Raw genomic sequence first — 20610 nt, forward strand, 5'->3', positions numbered from 1 at the left:
TACTTTTGAGATTATATGTGTGCACATGAACACACCCACACCCACAGTGCACAAGAGTGTCTTTGCCAAGTATGCAGGCACTGTTTCAAGCCCTTTTCACAGGAATTAACCCCTTTAATCTTAATCTTTAATCCAATAGTGTGGAATTTATCATTGTGAGAGCACGGTGGTTAAAAGCTCAGACTGTGCCAAACTGCTTGGTTTCAAATCTTCCCATTTTACAACAGTTATTAAGTAGATAGGTAGCAAGTACATGGCCCGGGGAGTAGCAGAGTTTGGATTAAAACCTAGGCTATGTGAGTATGTGAATTTGGCTGTGGCTCTAGGACGATTCCTCCTGGTGCCAAAAGTCTTTTGGCTGCACGGCAGGAATTTGGGGATTACTTCTTCCATCATTATTCTGAACTTTCCATGATTGACTTTTGTCCCTCCCAGGTTAGTGGCTGATCTTTGTAAGGCAAATTTCCTCGTACGAATTCCTTAGAATGTTTCAGTCCTTTTAGCCTAGCATTCAGTTTAATAGGTACTTCACTTTATTTTCAAAGGCTGCATAATTTGTATTTCTTTACGTATTTGTATCATGATTTATTTTGGCAGGACAGAGTCTTTAATTTCGGTATTCTCAACACGCTCCCCGCCCCGCCCCGCCCCGTCCCGTCCCGTCCCGCCCCGCCCCGCCCCGCCGCCGCCACCACTGGCCTAGTACTTAGTATGCACTCAATAAATGCCTGTTCAAAGAATGAATGAACTAAAAGAACAGCGGAACAGAGACGCAGAGGGGGGTCGGTCTGGAAGTTCCAAAGTTCGGGAGGGGACAAGGGGGCGGGCAATGACTGTCACGTGACGAGGCGGGGCAAATAGTCTGTACTCCCCGGCGCCGAGCGCAACTCCGCCCTCTGCGCCGGTCACGTGGGGGCGCCGGCTGCGCCTGCGGAGAAGCGGTGGCCGCCGAGCGGGATCTGTGCGGGGAGCCGGAAATGGTTGTGGACTACGTCTGTGCGGCTGCGTGGGGCTCGGCCGCGCGGACTGAAGGAGACTGAAGGTAAAGCCGCCATGTCCGGGCCCGACCCGGCCCCCCCACCCCCTCCCCCCGCATCCGCCGCCATCCGGGCCGGGACCGGCCGCCCTGCGCAGCCGCCCCGGCGCCCTGGCCCCGCGGCCCAAGCCCGGGCCCCGACCCGCCAGGGCCCGATCCCTGGCCCACGTGTGCCCGGCCTGGCCCGGCCTGACTGCTGGGTGGGGGTGGGGGAGCGCGGGGCCGGAATATGCGGTCCCCGTGGGCTGGTAGGGTGCCGGGTTCTCCGGCCGCGAAGTGCCACCTCGGCCTGACCCGAGGGGGCCCCGCGGGCGCAGGCACCGCGGCTCCCGGCCCACCGCCCCCTCCCCCCTTTGCGGCCCGGCCGCCGGGAAGTGACACGTTGTTCTTTGGCACTGGCCGGCGCTGCGCAGGGAGGGCGCAGGGGAGGGAGGCGGCAGCGGCGGGCAGGGAGGAGCCCCCGGCCCCGCCCGCCCTCCGGGCCGACCCTCACTTGCTAGGAACCGGCTCCTCTTCGGCCGCCGCCCGCCTGGCCTTTTACGGCCCGACTCCCGCCCTTCCTGGCCTCCACTTCTGGGCGGCGGCAGGCCTCGCGTCTGGTCCCGTGAGGGTGCCCCCGCGGCCACCCGCAGCAGGCGTGCCTTGTGTGCCCCTGGGCCTGGCCCCCGAACCGGGTGTCCCCAGGTGGGGGGTGGGGACACCACGGCCGAAGCTGCTAGCTCCGTTTGTGATCCGGGAGCCTGGTGCCAGCGAGACCTGGAATTTCCGGTCTGGTTGGTCTTGGGCCCCGCGGAGCCAGGTTGATACCCCTCACCTCCCAACCCCAGGCCCTCGGATGCCCAGAACCTGTAGGCCGCACCGTGGACTTATTCTTAACCGAGGGGGTGAGTGAGGGGGCTGTTTCAGCAGACCAGGGGGGTGGTTGGAGGTGATGCGGGTTTGACAACGTGTTGGTGGGGACGTAAAATGGATCTTTTCTGCTCCTTCACCCCTTTCACGCCTCTGGGACTCTGTGTGGGACCCAGCCCTTCCTTCATCCCCTCCCCCACTCCCATTTGTCTTAAGCTTGGGTCCCTTCCCCTTTCCGAGCTCCACTCTTTCCTAACAGGTGCTGGGGGGACCCTGATGTGGCACCAAATGAAATGAACAAAGCTCCACAGCCCACAGGCCCCCCACCTGCCCCATCCCCTGGACTCCCACAGGTAATTAGGGAGGAATTATTAGAGACTGGGATGGGGGTGGGGGCGATCCGGCAGCTGGTCAGGAACAGGTTCCAACCTCTGGCTTTTCCCACCCCCATCTGTGTCAGGGCAAAGTGCAGCTTCCTGCTGCCAAATTGAGACAGGGCCCCTGGGCTGTTCTCAGGGGCTATCATGGGGAAGAGGGGGCATGTGGACTGCTGACGCTCCTGCCACAGGTCTGCTCCCCTTACTCTGCCAGCTTAGGTTTCTGCCCACCCGGGTTTCCCCTCTTGCTGAACTCTGGTCTCCCCCCTTCAGCCAGCGTTTCCCCCGGGGCAGACAGCACCGGTGGTGTTCAGTACGCCACAAGCGACACAAATGAACACGCCTTCTCAGCCCCGCCAGGTGAGGGGCTGTGGGGAGGGGAGTAGGGGGCCTGGGTGGGAGCCATGGAAAGTTTAGGCCAGTTTTGGGCCTAGGATGGAAACTCTGGAGGCCCTGTACCTGCCCCATGTTCCTGACAGTTGCTTTGTGTTCTTTCATGCGGCTCTGCACTTTGTGCTGTTGATTACTTACAGTGGGCAGCCCCTTGGGGAGTATGGAATCGGTGGGGTGGCATTATTAGGGGTCCTGGTGCCTTGAGAATTGGGAGCAGTGCTTTGGGCCCTGCTGCCAACTCCTGTTTTCTTTCCTCTTTCCTCTTCCTAGGGGGTTGTGAATGCTCCATTCCCCTTCCCTTCTTTCTCTTTGCACTATGGCGAGATAATCACTCCAGCTGGTTCTTGCCTTTCTCTGTTCCCTAAATTCTTCCTCACTAAGTGGGAGCATTCTTGTCCTGCTTCTTCATTTTTTCTCCCTCATCACCTTGGGGATAATTTTCTTCTTTCCTGTCCCCATGTGCTCTCAGGGAGGATTCAGGTCTCTGCAGGTAATACCCCTTTGCTAATCCTGGACCCTCTCTTGGTCTCACCCTTAACCTCCACCCTAGTCAAGGGCTAGACACAGGGACCGGGTCTTCAGGGTGGGGATACGTCTGCTGTTAAGGTCCTCAGTCTGACGCCGAGTGATGCATGTTAGAGGCTAGATCTTGGCAGAGTGCATATCTGGGAACTGGGAGACTGTTGCATGTTAGTGGTTAGCTCCTCTGTACCTTAGGGTGGAGCAGTGCATGCTGGGGAGTATGTTGCCCAAAAGGGCTTTACTTAGGCATGATGCATCTGGGTATTAGGGAGCCTTTGCAGAGGGGTAGCCTGGTAGAGGTGACATGAGAATGCACGGCAGTGAGGGAGTAAATATTTTCATGGAGTGCAAAGCGCATACCTGAATGTGGAGGTTACATGTGAGTACCAGGGGCCACTTAACCAACAGTTGGTCAAGTGAGTTGGGATTGGCCCTTGTGCTCCAGAGCCCCCAGTACTTCTCCCCAGATGAGAGACATTGTGGAGTGGCCATTTTGGTGTCCCATTTCCTCCCTTCCCAACACCAACTGCCTTTCTCCTTCTTGACAGCACTTCTACCCCAGCCGGGCCCAGCCCCCAAGCAGTGCAGCCACCCGAGTGCAGAGTGCAGCCCCCGCCCGCCCTGGCCCAGCTGCCCATGTCTACCCTGCTGGATCCCAAGTAATGATGATCCCTTCCCAGATCTCCTACTCAGCCTCCCAAGGGGCCTACTACATCCCTGGACAGGTGAGGTTGGTGGCTTGGGGGCTGGAAGCCTCGGAACCTTAAACCCCAACCCTCCTCTCCCCTACCCTGACCCTCCAGTCCCGTTTCTTCTGCAGTGGTGGGACTTCCTTCTGGTCATTGCCCACAGTGTCTTGTCCTGTCATGCGTTGCATTCTCTTTGTAGTCTGATACGGTACTCATAGCTCCCTCAACTCCTCTCCCCTCCTCCCTCTTACCCACCAGGGGCGTTCCACATATGTTGTCCCGACACAACAGTATCCTGTACAGCCAGGAGCCCCAAGCTTCTATCCGGGTGCGAGCCCTACAGAGTTTGGGACTTACGGTAAGCAGAGGAGGGAGTCCGGTGGGAGTGAGTCCCAGGGAGCATCTAAACTCACCCACGAATTCCTAGACCCTTTCTAGGCTCATTCCTCGGTCTAAAAACGATAGGGTTAGTAGGTAGTAGGGATCGGTGCCTAATGTGAAACTGGTGTTGGGTGGGTTGGTGGGGGGCAGGGAGCATTTTATCCTATTGGCGAGAGTTGGGAGTCCTCCCTGTGTCCAAGGCACAAGTTTGAGAGCCTCTTAGTAAGCATTCCCTGTGACACTTGTTCCATGGTTGGTGGGAGCCCATGTAACGTGGATTTGGGAGGTTTTGTAGCTGTTTTTCATTTATGTTCTAGGGAAGGATTAGTCTGTTCTTTATGGCAGTGGTTTCCAAAATTTTTTGATCACCTATCAGGAAAAATTTTGAGTATGTACCTCTAATACATGTATGTTTTTGTTTGTTTATACACATGCATCATTTAAACAACACACTTAATGTTGCTTGTTAAAAACAAGTGGAGATTATGGATGAGATTAAAGAACACATCCCATTTTGGAGACCATTGCTTTAAGGAATTAATTTTTCCACATCCTGGGCCTGGTTCCTAATGTTACTCTTTGTTTCCTTGCCCCATAGTAAAGGGCTGGAGACTGGAACTGGACTCAGGTTGAGTGGAACAGGGTTGGCAAATCTGTCTTTCTCAATCCCAGCCAAAGACCTGATTCTGTTTCAGGTTAAGTAGTTGCTGCTCCCTCAGAATACATGCGTGTATGTTGCTGGGGGTTGGGGGCATGCATAATACCTTATAGGGTAGAAGTGAAATAGAAGTCCTGGTAGTGGCAGCTGGTATGTGGTGGGGAAGGAGTGCCTGTCTACGACGTGTATGTCAGTGTCAGGAATTCTTATAAACGCAGTTCAGACTGGTTCCCCAGCTTTGATAGACACCTAATTCCCTTGGGGAGGTGGGTGGGGCAGGGCAAGGGGCCGGCTATGGGTGATGAGAGGTTCTGGGGATGGGAGGCCTTCAAGCCGGCGTTTGTATATGGCTGGGCCCTGACGCTGCCGCCATTCTTCCTTTCTGTGTCTCTCCCCCTCCCCCAAGCTGGCGCCTACTACCCAGCCCAGGGTGTGCAGCAGTTTCCCACTGGTGTGGCCCCCGCCCCAGTTTTGATGAACCAGCCACCCCAGATTGCTCCCAAGAGGGAGCGGAAGACCGTGAGTAGCAGCAAGGGGCTCTGGGACATCTGGTAGAGGGAGAATCAAGGTCAGGCACATTGTGGGTCAGGGAGCAGAAAGTTGAGGAAGGAGCTCTTCAGCTGGGAGTGGTTAGAGAATGGAGATCTGTGAAGTGCTTAGGTTCTTTGTAAGGACTAAGACTTCAGTGTAGAAGTGGCTCATGGGAGGCCTGAGGTGGCTCCTGCGGGAGTTCCTGAGAGACCCCGGTTCTGGGGGTCTATAAGATCTATGTTTGGTTTTACGTTTCTGGTGGCTTGTCTTGGAAATCGTTTGTTTTCTGTGGCCCCACCCCCCACCTCCCAGTCCTGGAAGCTCTTGAGGCCTCCGCCTCTGCTCAATCCTCAAGCCCTGGGCGTGGTGCCCAGAATAGGGTGCCAGGGCTGGGGAAGCCGCTGAGTCACCCTGGCTCCACCCACTGGATCTGGGCCCTGCCCCCAGAGATCAGGCAGACTAGCCACAAGTGAGCTGTATGGGTGCTAGATGGGGGTCCTGGGCCCCATGGTGTGCAGCCAGTGACTTGGGGACTGCTGGTGGGGCAGGGCTGATGGAGGGAGGGGCATTGTGATGTACGGGGGTGCTCTGTGAGGTCAAGGGTCTCTTAGGGGTGGGGGGCCAGGGTAGGGAGTACAAGATGAGCTGGATGGGTTGACAGTAGAACTCATGGGGTTTCTGGCACCCACCCACCTGCTTCCCAGTGGGGGGTGGGGGATTGGCCTGGAGTCTTAGGAGTGGGGCAGGGTGGAGAGGTGGGCTCCTCCTATTTCCCACTCATCCCGGAGCTTTCTTTCCCCAGATCCGAATTCGAGATCCAAACCAAGGAGGGAAGGATATCACGGAGGAGATCATGTCTGGGGCCCGCACCGCCTCCACACCCACCCCTCCCCAGGTATTGTCTGATCTTTGCGTGAGGCCCTGGCTAGGATGGCTGTTCTGACCTGGGTTGCCAAGTCCTTTGATCTTTTCTTTCAATAAGGGATTTCTTTCCCTGTTTTCCTGGATTTTTAGGCAGAGTTAAAGTAGCAATGGCTCTAGTAGAGAAGGGTTGTGGGCCTCTTCAGGGCAAATTTGGTAACCCTTTGTGTCCTGCAGACGGGAGGCAGTCTGGAGCCTCAAGCGAATGGGGAGACACCCCAGGTTGCTGTTGTTGTCCGGCCAGGTAAGTGAGCAGGTAGGGCAGAGCTTTTATGGGGACAAGGAGGGTGACAATTTCACATGCTGAAGAGGTGGAGTAACTTGACCTGGGTGCCAGAGAAGAATGGGTAGTGGGTTTTTGCCAGTGGACCAGATGTTGGGTGAGAAGGGAAAAGGCTAAGGTGGGATAAGATTGCAGGGGTGGGTGTTAGGCTGGGAATGTCTTGGCTGGGAGGAGGAACAACAGCAGTGAAGGCCTGCCTTTAATGACTCGTCTTCTTTCCTGTGGCGTAGATGATCGGTCCCAGGGAGCAATCATTGGGAGCCGGCCGGGCCTGCCTGGCCCAGAACACAGCCCTTCAGAATCCCAGCCTTCATCACCTTGTCCGACCCCATCACCACCCCCAATCTTGGAACCGGGGTCTGAGCCTAATCTCGCAGTCCTCTCTGTTCCTGGGGACACTGTGACAACAGGGATGATCCAGATGTCTGTAGAAGAATCCACTCCTCTGCCCCGTGAACCTGGGGAGCCATATTGCCTCTCTCCAGAACCCACTCCCCTCGCTGAACCCATACTGGAAGTAGAAGTGACACTTAGCAAACCGATTCCAGAGTCTGAGTTCTCTTCTAGTCCTCTCCAGGTTTCCACCCCCTCTGTATCTCACAAAGAGGAAATTCTTCCTGAACCAAATGGCATGGTCCCATCTGAGGATCTGGAACCAGAGGTGGAGTCGAGCCCAGAGCTTGCTCCTCTCCCTCCCCAAGCTTGTCCCTCTGAATCCCCCGTGCCCATTGCTCCAACTGCCCAACCTGAGGAACTGCTCAACGGAGCCCCCTCGCCACCAGCTGTGGACTTAAGCCCAGTCAGTGAGCCGGAGGAGCAGGCCAAGGAGGTTCCCGCATCAGTGGCTTCCCCCACCGTCCTCTCTGCCAATCCGGCTATGGCTCCTCCAGCTACTTCCCCAGCTCAGGAGGAGGAAATGGAAGAAGAGGAGGAAGAGGAGGAAGAAGGAGAAGCAGGAGACGCTGAGGGTCAGAAGGGAGGAGAGGAACTTCTTCCCCCAGAGAGCACCCCTGTTGCAGCCCATCTGTCACAGAATTTGGAGGCAGCAGCCACCACCCAAGGTAAGGTGTGGCTGGATGGTGGAGGTGGGTCGGGCTGGAAAGCGTGGGTTTTTTTCTCTATATTGATGACCTCTCATTTGTGCCACCGTGTCTGGGTCATAGAAGCCCTTGATGGAACCTAAGAAAATTCCAAGATGAAGGAATTTTAAGTCTGAAGTGGGTGTGATGGAAAGAGGAAATATTGTAGAGTAGTTGCTTTTTTCTTTCTTAATTTCCCCAGGGATTAGGGGTACTCCATAAGTTATTCGTATTTTGTTACCCACCCCCCCCCAAACAGTGGCTGTGTCTGTGCCAAAGAGGAGACGGAAAATTAAGGAGCTCAATAAGAAGGAGGCTGTAGGCGACATTCTGGATGCCTTCAAGGAGGTAAGGGAGCCAGAAAGTAAGGGAGGAGAGAGGACAGAGTTTGGGTATGAACACTAGTCATACTGCAACCAAAATGGAATATCCTATGTTTACAGGTGAGCCCAGGAGTACCAGAAGTGGAGAATCAGCCTCCTGTGGGCACCAGATCTGGTCCGGAGCCTGAGGGCAGTAGTGCACCCCCGAGGCCCGAGGAAGCAGACGAGACCTGGGACTCAAAGGAAGACAAAATTCACAATGCAGAGAACATCCAGCCTGGGGAACAGAAGTATGAGTATAAGTCAGGTATGCTGGGGCGCCTGGGTGGCTCAGTGGGTTAAGCATCTATCTTGGGCTCCGGTCGTGATCCCTGGGTTTGAGATTGAGCCCTATATGGGCTCCCTGCTCAGTGGGGAGCCTGCTTCTTCCTCTCCCACTGCCCCTCCCTCCCACTCATGCTTTTTCTCTCTGCTCACTTGTACGTGTGCACGTGCGTGCGCTCTCTCAAATAAGTAAATAAACCTTAAAAAAAAAAAAAAAAGTCCGGTATCCTGAAAGAAAGGTTCAGAAGGGTTGGGTGTTGTTGCCAGGGCCCTGAGAGACAAAGTTATGATTGGTTCATCTCGTCTTCCTCGTAGATCAGTGGAAGCCTCTAAACCTTGAAGAGAAAAAGCGCTACGACCGTGAGTTCCTCCTTGGCTTTCAGTTCATCTTTGCCAGCATGCAGAAGCCGGAGGGATTGCCCCATATCAGCGATGTGGTGTTGGATAAGGTTGGTAGGCTTGAGGGGGAGGGTCTGTTCGGGCTGGCGGGCTGGCTGGCTCGGGGAGGGGCCTGAGGTCCTGAAAGAGTAGTCAGGAGCCATAGCCTCTTTCTCATGCCTTCCCTGTCCCCTTTGCAGGCCAATAAAACACCACTGCGGCCACTGGACCCTACTAAACTTCAAGGCATAAATTGTGGTCCAGACTTCACTCCTTCCTTTGCCAACCTTGGCCGACCAGCCCTCAGCAACCGTGGGCCCCCGAGGGGTGGGCCAGGTGGGGAGCTGCCCCGAGGGCCGGTGAGTGGGATTGGCTAGAGGGACAGATGGTCAAGGGGGGGTGGGGGATGGCTCCCTTGTCCTGCTGAGGGGAGGGGGCATCTGCCCTGGTAATGTGTGATAGCAGTGTAACGGGTTCTGCTGACGTGCTCTGTGTCTTCACTCGTCCTTACCCCTTGCTTAGCAGGCTGGTCTGGGACCCCGGCGCTCTCAGCAGGGCCCCCGAAAGGAACCCCGCAAGATCATTGCCACAGTGTTAATGACTGAAGATATAAAGTTGAACAAAGCAGAGAAAGCCTGGAAACCCAGCAGCAAGCGGACAGCCGCTGATAAGGATCGAGGGGAAGAGGATGCTGATGGCAGCAAAACCCAGGTACTGGCTAGTGCTACTTTTGCTGTTTCTTCTCTTCAGCTCTGCTCTCTGAGCCAGCTCTGCCCTCTTTGTTTCTGTCATTCTTATCACTGGTGGCTACTTGAGTCCCCTACCACCCTCTCCCATCTCTCCCACTCTCCCACCGACCTCTTCTGAGAACCTCACTAGATTCTGTGTCTTTTCTGTTCCCTCTCCCAGGACTTGTTCCGCAGGGTGCGCTCCATCCTGAATAAGCTGACACCCCAGATGTTCCAGCAGCTGATGAAGCAGGTGACGCAGCTGGCCATTGACACTGAGGAACGCCTCAAAGGGGTCATTGACCTTATCTTCGAGAAGGCCATTTCAGAGCCCAACTTCTCTGTGGCCTATGCCAACATGTGCCGCTGCCTCATGGCGGTTAGTTTCCACTGTTACTAACCCTTGTGGTCTAGTCTCCTCCTCCTCTTCCTAAGACTTCTTGAGTTCAGCTTCTTGGGTCTCTTCCAGCCTGTGCTGTTGATGGCAGCCAGGAGGTGGCAGAGTGGGGGCCAAGGGTCTTCTGCGTTAGGTAGCTAAAGACTCTGGGAGGGTCTGCCCACTCGGGACCCAGCTACATGGGATGTTCTCTCTGACGTACAGCTGAAAGTGCCCACTACAGAAAAGCCAACAGTGACTGTGAACTTCCGAAAACTGTTGCTGAATCGATGTCAGAAAGAGTTTGAAAAAGACAAAGATGATGATGAAGTTTTTGAGAAGAAGCAAAAAGAGATGGATGAAGCTGCCACGGTGAGGAATGCACCAAGTGCTCTGCCCGCCTCTTGCTGCTCTGCTACATGGTGGGGTGGGGGGTAAAAGGGGGCTGGGGGCGATGGTATTTTGGGGGCTTTTCTGCCTTAAGGCAGGAAATGCTTGCTGCTAGGGTTGGGAATCCAGATAGTGGAGGAGAGAAGGGTTTTAGTCCAGTGTCTGGGTACCTCTCTCATGGATTTCTGTCCTATAACTGGCAGGCAGAGGAACGGGGACGCCTGAAGGAAGAGTTGGAAGAGGCTCGAGACATAGCCCGGCGGCGCTCACTAGGGAATATTAAGTTTATTGGCGAGTTGTTTAAGCTGAAGATGTTAACAGAGGCGATAATGCATGACTGTGTGGTCAAGTTACTTAAGAACCATGACGAAGAGTCCCTTGAATGCCTTTGTCGTCTGCTCACTACCATTGGCAAAGATCTGGACTTTGAAAAAGCCAAGGTAGGGGTCCTGGGATGTGGAGTGGGACAGGCCGAAGTGCTTGGGGTCTGCTGTTGGCTCACCAGCTCCTTGCTGGGCTGCTGTGTGGGCTGCCAAACCCCAGTGATGGAGCTGAGGGTCTGAGGAGGGGCTGGGCCTGTGGCTGTGGGGGAGGTATTACTGGTTCCTGACCTGATCCCTTGGCCTCTTCCTAGCCTCGAATGGATCAGTATTTCAACCAGATGGAAAAAATCATTAAGGAAAAGAAGACTTCATCCCGAATCCGCTTTATGCTGCAAGATGTGCTGGATCTGCGACGGGTGTGTGTCCTCTCCTTCCCACTGCCGGTCTGCTGCCTGTACACGGTGCCCTGGTTCCCAACATTGCTTCAGCTGGCCCTCTGATACGGTGACCTTGTGACTGGTCTTCTGTCCCCACAGAGCAACTGGGTGCCACGCCGTGGGGACCAGGGTCCCAAGACCATTGACCAGATTCACAAGGAGGCTGAGATGGAGGAGCACTGGGAACATGTAAAAGTGCAACAGCTGATGGCCAAGGGCAGCGACAAGCGTCGGGGCGGCCCTCCAGGCCCACCCATTAGTGAGTTTGAGGCTCAGATTAAGGAGGGGGCAGAGTGAGGGGTTATGCTTTCCACTGATGACTTCTTGTTAGTGCCACGTGTCTGGGCCACTGAGACCACATGATGGAACTGAGGATCTGAGGAAGGGGGGCTGGGGGTGGCCCCAGGTGATAGGGTGCTAGGAGGTACTCATTATTGGAATATGCTCTTCTCTTTGTCCCAGGTCGTGGCCTCCCACTTGTGGATGATGGTGGCTGGAACACAGTCCCCATCAGCAAGGGCAGCCGCCCTATTGACACCTCACGACTCACCAAGATCACGAAGGTAGGGGGGTGTATTGGAGAGGGTGATGGTGGCTGTGGGAGGGTAAAGAGGGATCAAACAGGCACTGAGCCTAGGTTTGGATCTTGGTGCCCTCACTCTTTGAAGTTGGAAAGGTGGCCACTGAATTTTTCCTCTTGGACTGTTAGCTTGCTAGAGACAGGACTGTCAGCTCAAGGGGGTGTATTCACATTTGTCTGAGCCAGTGGTCAGCAAACTCCCAGAGTGCAAATCTGGCCCATTTCTTGCTTCTCTATATTCCACAGCTAACAGGTGGCCTTTACGGTATTTTAACGGTTGAAAAGAATAAAGTAGATGATATTATGTATTATGAAGTTATGCAGAATGTCAATTTCAGTGTCCTTGGTTTTATTAAAACACAACCATAATCATTCTCCTTAAGTATTGTCTGTGACCACCGTTGTGCTATAGTGGCTGAGTGGAATAGTAGAAATAGAAACTGTATGGCCTGCAGAGCCTAAGGTATTTACTATTTGGCCTTTTACAGGAAAAGTTTGCCAGGCTCTTGGTCTAGGCTATTTGCTACTGTGTAGCAGTGGGCTTTGGCCAGATCACATTCATGACTTCTCCATTCCGTTTCCTTCCTCAGCCCGGCTCCATTGATTCTAACAACCAGCTCTTTGCACCTGGAGGACGATTGAGCTGGGGCAAGGGCAGCAGTGGGGGCTCAGGAGCCAAGCCCTCTGATGCAGGTATGGAGGCCACTGTAGACAGTTGGGTGACTGTTAATCTTTTTTGAGGGCAGAGGCCTGGTTGTAGGGGAGGCTTTTGGTACAGTGTGGTTAGGTAATAACAGGAGGTCTGTGCTTGGGACTAGGGACTCAAAGAACTGTTCGTGTTGGGAGTAGGACCAAATGTCCTAAAGTGCGAGTAGGAGATAGAGTGGAAGAAAGTAGGAAGAGAGTTTGATCTGGGCTTTCTGCCTCCCTAGCATCAGAAGCTGCTCGTCCAGCTACTAGTACCTTGAACCGCTTCTCAGCCCTTCAACAAGCAGTACCTACCGAAAGCACAGATAGCAGACGTGTGGTACAGAGGTGAGGTTTCCTGGGTATCTTTTTATCACGCGGGGCGTACTGTCATTGGTCTTCGGTGGTTGCCATAGGAATTCTCACACCTGTAATGCTCAGCACCCCTAGCTAAATTTGGGCACATTCCTGATGCTAGGAACTAGGCCCGATGGTAGCTATATGAGAGGGGGCTTAGCCTAGGCAGTACAGGTGAGAGGTGACATGCCTGTTTTTTCTCCAGGAGTAGCTTGAGTCGGGAAAGAGGTGAGAAAGCTGGGGACCGGGGAGACCGCCTAGAGCGGAGTGAACGGGGAGGTGACCGTGGGGACCGGCTCGATCGCTCTCGGACACCTGCCACCAAGAGGAGTTTTAGCAAGGAAGTGGAGGAGCGGAGTAGAGAGCGGCCCTCCCAGCCTGAGGGACTGCGCAAGGCAGCTAGCCTGACAGAGGATCGGGACCGCGGGCGCGATGCCGGTAAGGGGCTGGGAGAGGAAGGGAAAGGTGTGGGTTTTGGACTAGCCAGTCTCCAATCTTCAGAGCTCCAGGCCTTTCTTGCTAGGAAAATTAGAACTAAAGAGTCTCCATGGGGCACCTGGGTGGCTCATTCGGTTGTGTCTTGCCTTGGGCTTAGGTCATGATCCCAGGCTCCAGGGATCCAGCTCATGACAGGCTCCCTGCTCAGTAGGGAGTCTGCTTCTCTCTCTCCTTCTCCCCTCCTCTCTTTCTGTGCTCTGTTTCTCATTTTCTCTCTCGAATAAATAAAGTCTTAAAAAGAAGAACTAAGGGGTCTCCAATCTGTTTTTCCCCCTGCAGTGAAGCGAGAAGCCACCCTGCCCCCGGTGAGCCCCCCGAAGGCTGCGCTTTCCGAGGAGGAGCTGGAGAAGAAATCCAAGGCCATCATTGAGGAATACCTCCATCTCAATGACATGAAGGTGGGCATTGGGTGGGGTCTGAGTGACAGCAGAGTGGGTGGGACATGTGCTGGCAGGCATGGAGCATGGGGCCCAGAGCAGATGGTGACTGCCCTGTCCCTCCTGCCTGCACCCCCACAGGAGGCAGTGCAGTGTGTACAGGAGCTGGCCTCGCCCTCCCTGCTCTTCATCTTTGTGCGGCATGGCATTGAGTCAACACTGGAGCGCAGCACCATCGCTCGGGAGCATATGGGGCGGCTGCTGCACCAGCTGCTCTTTGCCGGGCACCTCTCCACTGCTCAGTACTACCAAGGGTATGCCTTCTGAGGGCCTTCTACTTTGACATACCCACAGACTTCCCGCCTCTGTAGGACCCATGCATCCTTGGATAAGAGTGGTTCCTCAGCCAGCCTGGTCAGCGTTACTTCCGGCAGGGGTAGGGTGTACTGTGCAAGGACAGAGTGTGCTATAGCTTGAGATAATTGCCCCATGTTTAGAAAGTGTTCTCAAGGGGCCCCACAGTTGATCCTTTAACAATGCCATGTTGCCTAGAAGGAGAGTTGGGCCCCAGCTTGCCTTTGCTAGAAGGCCCTGACCTTTTTTTTTTTTTTAAGATCTATTTTTATTTGAGAGAGAGAGGAGAAAGAGGGGGGGGGGGAAGGTGGGAGGAGGGGCAAAGGGAGAGGGAGAGAATCCTCAGGCAGAGTCCCCTCTGAGTGTAGAGCCTGCCACAGGGCTCCGCTCGAACCCCAAGATATGACCTGAGCCAAAATTAGGGAGTCGGACACTCAATTGACTGAGCCGCCCAGGCACCCCTAGAATGCCCTGACTTTGAATTCCATTTACAGGCTGTATGAAATCTTAGAATTGGCTGAAGACATGGAAATTGACATCCCCCATGTATGGCTCTACCTAGCAGAACTCGTAACGCCCATTCTGCAGGAAGGTGGGATACCTATGGGGGAGCTCTTCAGGTAAGCCCTCTTTAGTGGGATTCAGGGGAGGTAAAGACAAGAAAGCTGGGGAAGGAGGCATATATGGCAGGTTCAATGCCTGGGTTTAGGGAGGGATGGGATAGTGTACTGAGAGGACTTTGGAGGCTATCCACACTCGCTGTATTTTTCTTTCTCTTTAGGGAGATTACAAAACCTCTGAGACCCCTGGGCAAAGCTGCTTCCCTGTTGCTGGAGATCCTGGGGCTTCTGTGTAAAAGCATGGTAAGTGAGAGCCTTTGGGGGACGTGTTGAAACTTTTCTTCCCGCCACACGGTTTTGGCCAATTGCCGTGACCGTGATGCCTTATGGTCCTTTGGTGGGATGGGGTTAATGGTGATGGTAGTGCTGTGTTGGGTACCGGGGAGAGGAAACGTGGAGGCTGGCACTCTCAGACCAGTTCCTGTCATGAGTTCTGGGCAAGACTAGAGGAGACTGGCAATCTAAGACCCTAAATCCCTGATTGATTGAGTCATTCATTCAACTAGCATTTTTTTTTTAAACATTTACCAACCACATACTAGACAATGGGAATACCACAGTGAATAAAACACAGTTAGGAAATGAGCTGGAAGAGAAAAGTTAGAAGCGGCTTAATAAAAACAGTGTGAAATAAAATAGAATGGAGTGTCTTGAGTACTGTGAGGTTGCAAAGGAGTGTCTCTTTGGTGATGTTCATGACGGAAAGCTTTCCCAGAAGGGTGCTGGAACTGCTTTGTGAAAGTTGGTGTTGACAAGCAAATGTCATGGAGAGAAGGATAGATGGGAAAGGCAAGTGGGTAGGGCACTTTGTGGTTGCCAGAGCTGGGAAGAGCACTTTGAAGAGTTTAGCTGCACCTGGGGCCTGGACAGATGAGACTTGAATGGAAGGGAATTGTTCTTTCAGCGTCTTATTTATCCTTTTAGGTAGAAACCTGTGTTTGGGTAGTTTGTGTTTTCAAAAAAGAGAGGCATATTAAACTATGTGTATTGCGTTGAATCTTGGTGCAGCATGTTGTAGGACATGTTATTGCTACACTGTTAAAACACTTAAGGTGGTTCGTTTAGATGTATCAACTGTGAGACCATTCAGTGGCATTAGGATTAGCATCTTTAAAATTTGTGAACTACGGTTGTTTTAATAAGGGTTGATGTCATCATTCTGAATATGTTTTGTTATAAACAGTAATACGTTCAGAATCTTTTGTCCCCTCTCAAAATGGGCTCAGACTGTTTATATGGGGATTGTGGGGGATATATCTGCTTCTCAAATTTTCTGGACCTGGTAACCAAAAAGGCATATTTGTTAGAAGTTGTCCTCTCCTGTGAGCATTTGTTTGCTTGGAATAATGAAAAACTAAGCTGTTTTAGAAAAAGAAGCATAGAGGAGTGCGGAAGGCTGAAATGAGGTATTTGGATTTGGTTGTTTATACCTTTGTCAGTAAAGGTAATTCTATGAAAGCTGACTGACCTCTTCTGTAGAGGTTCTTAGGCTACCCTCCATCCCCGGGTTCTTAGCACTGGGGTAGATGATTTATGTCTTTGGGTGGACATATTATTTGGCTGATGTCTGTGTCCAGTACTCACCTGTAGGCATGGAGAGACTGTGCCTGTTTGCTACCTCTGTAACATCCTGAGCACCTAATGGGCACCTGTTGGTCTTTCAGTAAATATTTGTTGGGTGACATTTGTGGAGCTAGGTGTTTGAGGGAGAGAAGGTTGTTGAATTGGTCTTGCGTTTTTCCAGGGTCCCAAAAAGGTGGGGACGCTGTGGCGAGAGGCTGGACTCGGTTGGAAGGAATTTCTACCTGAAGGCCAGGATGTCAGTGCATTCGTCGCTGAACAGGTTTGTGCCTGGAATTCAGCTAATTCTAGCATTTGGGACTGGCCATTCTTCTTCCTTTTCCCTCAGCACACTCACATGGTGCACTTACCTCCTGACTGTGGGTCTTCTTGTAGAAGGTGGAGTATACCTTGGGGGAGGAGTCAGAAGCTCCTGGCCAAAGGATGCTCTCTTCTGAGGAACTGAGCAGGCAGCTGGAGAAGCTGCTGAAGGAGGGCAGCAGTAACCAGCGGGTGTTTGACTGGATAGAGGTAGGTTTCTCCTGGGAGAAACTGGAGGGAGGAGTAAAGGAGAGGAGTTCTTGGTGTGTGGGTAGAGAATTTATGGGCCATTTGTTTCTCTTCTGCACAGGCCAACCTGAGTGAGCAGCAGGTAGCATCCAACACGCTAGTTCGAGCCCTCATGACAACTGTCTGCTATTCTGCAATTATCTGTAAGAAGAGCCAGGGAGATGGTGGGGCAAGGGTGGGCCCAGCAGACAAATGGTGGGAGGGAGGTTTTTATGTTTACCTCCTAGTTGTAGACCAGGCTGAGGGTGCATTAGTCCACTTAAACTCTTGTCTTCTTCCCTGTAGTTGAGACGCCGCTCCGAGTGGATGTCGCGGTGCTGAAAGCGCGAGCGAAACTGCTCCAGAAATACCTGTGTGATGAGCAAAAGGAGCTGCAGGCGCTCTACGCCCTCCAGGCCCTTGTAGTGACCCTAGAACAGCCCGCCAGTAAGAGCCAGGCCGCAGGGCGTGGGGATGGGGGCGCTGCCAGAGAGTAGGGGGAGTCATGGAAAGGGCCTCAACCCAAGAAAGGGGGGTGGTCTCTGGAGAGCAAAACGCCCTGGTGGTTGATTTCTTTCCCCTGCACGGGTTTGTTTCCTTGCCTACAAATGGAAGGTGTTAAGACTCAGCTTTGAAGGCTAATTGACTGCCATTTTTTGCTTAGCCAGCTGTTAGATGCCAGGAACATGGAGGTGAGAAGTGATCACGATTTCTAAGGACCAAGTACTCTTGAGGCCTGGTGGGGGACGGAGAGGCTTTTCTTTCCTTGCCTCATTTAATTCTCACAACTATCATCCCCTTTTCCATATTGGGAGACTGAGATTTAGGTTAACATGCCTGAGAGTGTGCATTCGGCAAATAGGGATGTGCCAAGGTACTGGGACTTAGGCAGTAATTAAGTCAAGCTCAGTTCTTGTGTAGGCATGGAGTCTTAGCAGTGGTGATGAGTGTGGAAAGATGGGTCCTGCGGGGAGCTCTCTGGGGACACCTAGTGTAAGGGATAATGAGTGGGAACTGACAAACCAGCCCAATGACAAATGGGAGGGGGAGACTTGAAATGAAGGAATTATGTATAAAGGAAGGCCATGAGGCAGAAAGGACTTGACATAGCAGTAGTTGTGTGTGAGGTGAGATGGGGCTGGAGAGATGGATGTGGGCCAGGTCCTGCAGGGCTGTCCAAGCCATGGGATAAATTTTGCCTTCAGCCAAAGGCTGGGAAGAAGGTTTGTGGGATTTTAAGTTTTTAGATCGTCCTGGCTATTAGTAAGTAGGAAGAGTGGTTTGGAATAGGGTGAATGTGAACATGGCAAGAGCAGTGAATTAGGAGCAGGTTGTGTTTTGGTGGCTCAAACTTGTTGGTAACAGTGGAGCTGGGAGTTGTGTGGTTACAGTTAAAATATAACACTGATGTGGCAGGAGAGGTCATAAGAGCGGGGAAGTTACAGGACTTCCAGGATGCTCTTTTTAGTAGGTGAGGGGATGGTGTGGTACCATTCGCCTGGGGGATTAGGAACGTTGGATAATGAGTTTGCAGTCCATGGGTGGGGGTGATCAGAGATGTCAGGTAGACAGCTGGGTATGGGAATTCATTTGGAAAGGAAGAGGTCAGGGTTGGTGGCCGGTCACCAGAGGATATGGGATTGCCTGAGGGAGAGTGGTAAGAGCCTGGGATAGAATGTTGAGGAAGTGGAGGACCCCCAGGTAAGGATCAGAGGAGGACAGGGCCCTATGAACAAAGTAATTTTAGGAGAGGGAAGTGGTCTGTAATATTAGGAGCTACTTGAGAGTTCCATAGGAGCAGACCTGAACATTTAGGGCCTTTGGGGTGTAAAAACATGGAGGCCATTCTGGCATAAACAGTATTTGGTAGAAGAGGGGCAGTCTGGATTGAAAATGACTAATAACCTGATTGAGACAGGAAGAAAGGAAGATAGCAAGTGTAGACAGAATCTTTGAGATTAGTTAATCTCGTCTAAAGACAGAAATCTCTTGTTTGATTGTAAGAGATAGTGGTTGTAAAGGAGGCCTTTTGTGTTTAGATGGGAGAAACTTGGGCTCAGAAATAAAGGGCAGGGTGGGTAATTGTGTAGGTCCTCAGGGTGTGCGTGCATGGAATTTGGAACACAAGTTTGGGATAAATGCTCTGCTGCTGTAGGATAGGTCTGGGGAACGGTGTTGTGGATTTGAGGGTGTGTGTACCCTGAGGAACATCCTGGCTTGCAGCTTCTCATAGATGGCTGTAAGCGTTTCATCTGGGCCTAGATTCCAGATCCGAGGCTTTTTGTATTCAGAAGAAAATGTGTTTGCTGCTTGGGCTCCCTCTGCTTTTGGAAAGTTTGGCAGTGCAGTGTGGGGTTATGGGATTGTTGTGTTCAGTGCTTATAGGACAAGTGCTTGGGAAGGCTTAACTAATAGCCAGGATGTGTGGAGAAAGAGGGTCAGAGAGCAAGGGGTGCTGGAGTTGAGCCTAAAGAAATTCAGTAGGAAGGTGACAAGAGAGGATGTTCCTGGCAAAGGATGCAACACATGTAAAAGTCTCAAGGCCAGAGAGGATTTGTATGTTCAGGGTATGTGTGGAATATAAGAGGAAATTGGGATCTGAGTTTACCAGCATCTATAATGGGGGCCAGTGAATGTTGCAGGTTATAATAAAGCCTTGACTTTGGTGAGTGATACATCTGGGACTTAATGTCATTCCTAAATTGAGGAGTACCAATTCTGTGTATAGTTTTTCCTCATTAAATATATCATGAGTGAAGCTGCTGAGGTGAAGCTTGGGTGGGTTTGTAAGGTTTTGCTGTGACTCATTACCGTGCACCCTCTCTTAGAACATGAGAATAACATCTTGTTACAGACCCACCTAGTCACTCTGGGATGGTCAGACAATTATCAGGATGGCAGGGCAGGCCCCTTGTTTTAACCGTGGAGCCTCGGAGTGGAGTGGGGTGGCTGTGGGCAGCACTCCTTTTAACTGCTCTCATTCTGCCTGCTTGCAGACCTGCTTCGGATGTTCTTTGACACGCTGTATGACGAGGATGTGGTGAAAGAGGATGCCTTCTACAGCTGGGAGAGTAGCAAGGACCCTGCTGAGCAACAGGGCAAGGGCGTGGCCCTTAAATCTGTCACAGCCTTCTTCAAGTGGCTTCGTGAGGCGGAGGAGGAGGAGTCTGACCACAACTGAGGGCGGGTGGGGCCGGGGACTTGGAGCCCCATGGACACTCGGATGGCCCGGCCAGCCGCCCGGACTGCAAGGGGGGCGGCAGCAGTGGCGGTGGCAATGGGTGCCTGTAGTGCGATGTGTCTGAGCTAATAAAATGGCTGAAGAGGCAGGATGGCGTGGGGCTGCCTGGGGCCCCCCCTCCAGGATGCTGCCAGGTGTCCCTCTCCTCCCCCTGGGGCACAGAGATATATTATATATAAAGTCTTGAAATTTGGTGTGTCTTGGTGGGGGGGCACCACCGCCTGCCCCTGGGGTCCTTTTTTATTTTCTGAAAATCACTCATGGGACTGCCGTCCTCGCTGCTGGGGGCATATGCCCCAGCCCCTGCACCACCCCTGCTGCTGCCTGGGCAGGGGGAAGGGGGGGCACGGTGCCTGTAATTATTAAACATGAATTCAATTAAGCTCACTGCCTCCCTGCTTTATGGCCTGCTCCCTCTGGAGAAGGGGTATGGATAGGTGGGCAGCCTCCTTTCCAGAGCTGGCGCTGTAGCACTGTTCCCTGCAACCTGGCACCCCTCTTTCCTTTTCCCCTGTCCGTGATTGTGGGGGGCTGTCGGAGGGTCACTGTCCGGGAGGGTTGGACCCTTGAAACGGACATAGTGGGGGCGCCCTGTTGGTTGTTAGGGAAAGAGAGACAAAGAGCTGTGGGGTGCTTCCAGAACACACTTGATAGACTTACTGTCCTAGCATGCTGTGATACAGGCCCCTGTGTATGGAGGCGGCCCTGCGTTTCAAGCTGTTTATAGCCAGAGAAGTCCTTTATGGCTTCAAGGTCTCGTCTGTGAAAAAGGGGGCTGGATGCAAGGAG

The 20610-nt window shown here is 53.0% G+C and overlaps 1 protein-coding gene and 2 non-coding genes across 10 annotated transcripts; all 3 read left to right on the forward strand.

Moving 5' to 3' along the window:
• Nucleotides 1-911: 911 nt before the first annotated feature.
• Nucleotides 912-20203, forward strand: EIF4G1 (eukaryotic translation initiation factor 4 gamma 1). Of its 8 annotated transcripts, none has more exons than XM_032875524.1 (34): nucleotides 912-1042; nucleotides 1864-1920; nucleotides 2145-2238; nucleotides 2536-2622; nucleotides 3125-3145; nucleotides 3726-3902; nucleotides 4125-4224; nucleotides 5312-5424; nucleotides 6239-6331; nucleotides 6535-6601; nucleotides 6871-7701; nucleotides 7979-8067; nucleotides 8163-8349; nucleotides 8682-8815; nucleotides 8945-9103; nucleotides 9267-9455; nucleotides 9654-9851; nucleotides 10074-10220; nucleotides 10442-10678; nucleotides 10873-10977; nucleotides 11098-11257; nucleotides 11461-11561; nucleotides 12169-12271; nucleotides 12511-12613; nucleotides 12828-13060; nucleotides 13400-13518; nucleotides 13639-13811; nucleotides 14346-14471; nucleotides 14633-14714; nucleotides 16216-16314; nucleotides 16428-16562; nucleotides 16663-16744; nucleotides 16887-17027; nucleotides 19577-20203. In XM_032875524.1, exons 3-34 carry the CDS (start codon nucleotides 2179-2181, stop codon nucleotides 19759-19761), a joined length of 4836 nt encoding a protein of 1611 aa, XP_032731415.1. In that variant the 5' UTR covers nucleotides 912-1042; nucleotides 1864-1920; nucleotides 2145-2178; the 3' UTR covers nucleotides 19762-20203. The 8 variants fall into 8 exon arrangements, with proteins under 8 accessions (XP_032731415.1, XP_032731416.1, XP_032731417.1 ...); XM_032875525.1 differs by having other exon boundaries at nucleotides 9270-9455; XM_032875526.1 differs by lacking the exon at nucleotides 3125-3145.
• Nucleotides 7759-7841, forward strand: LOC116878295. The gene has a single exon (XR_004384816.1). It is a non-coding gene; the product is annotated as a small nucleolar RNA SNORD66 (small nucleolar RNA).
• LOC116878294 lies at nucleotides 11307-11382 on the forward strand. The gene has a single exon (XR_004384815.1). It is a non-coding gene; the product is annotated as a small nucleolar RNA SNORD66 (small nucleolar RNA).
• Nucleotides 20204-20610: the final 407 nt, after the last annotated feature.

Source organism: Lontra canadensis, unplaced genomic scaffold, assembly GCF_010015895.1.
Source record: "Lontra canadensis isolate GAN:19392208 unplaced genomic scaffold, GSC_riverotter_1.0 scaffold56, whole genome shotgun sequence".
NCBI classification, from domain to species: domain Eukaryota; kingdom Metazoa; phylum Chordata; class Mammalia; order Carnivora; family Mustelidae; genus Lontra; species Lontra canadensis.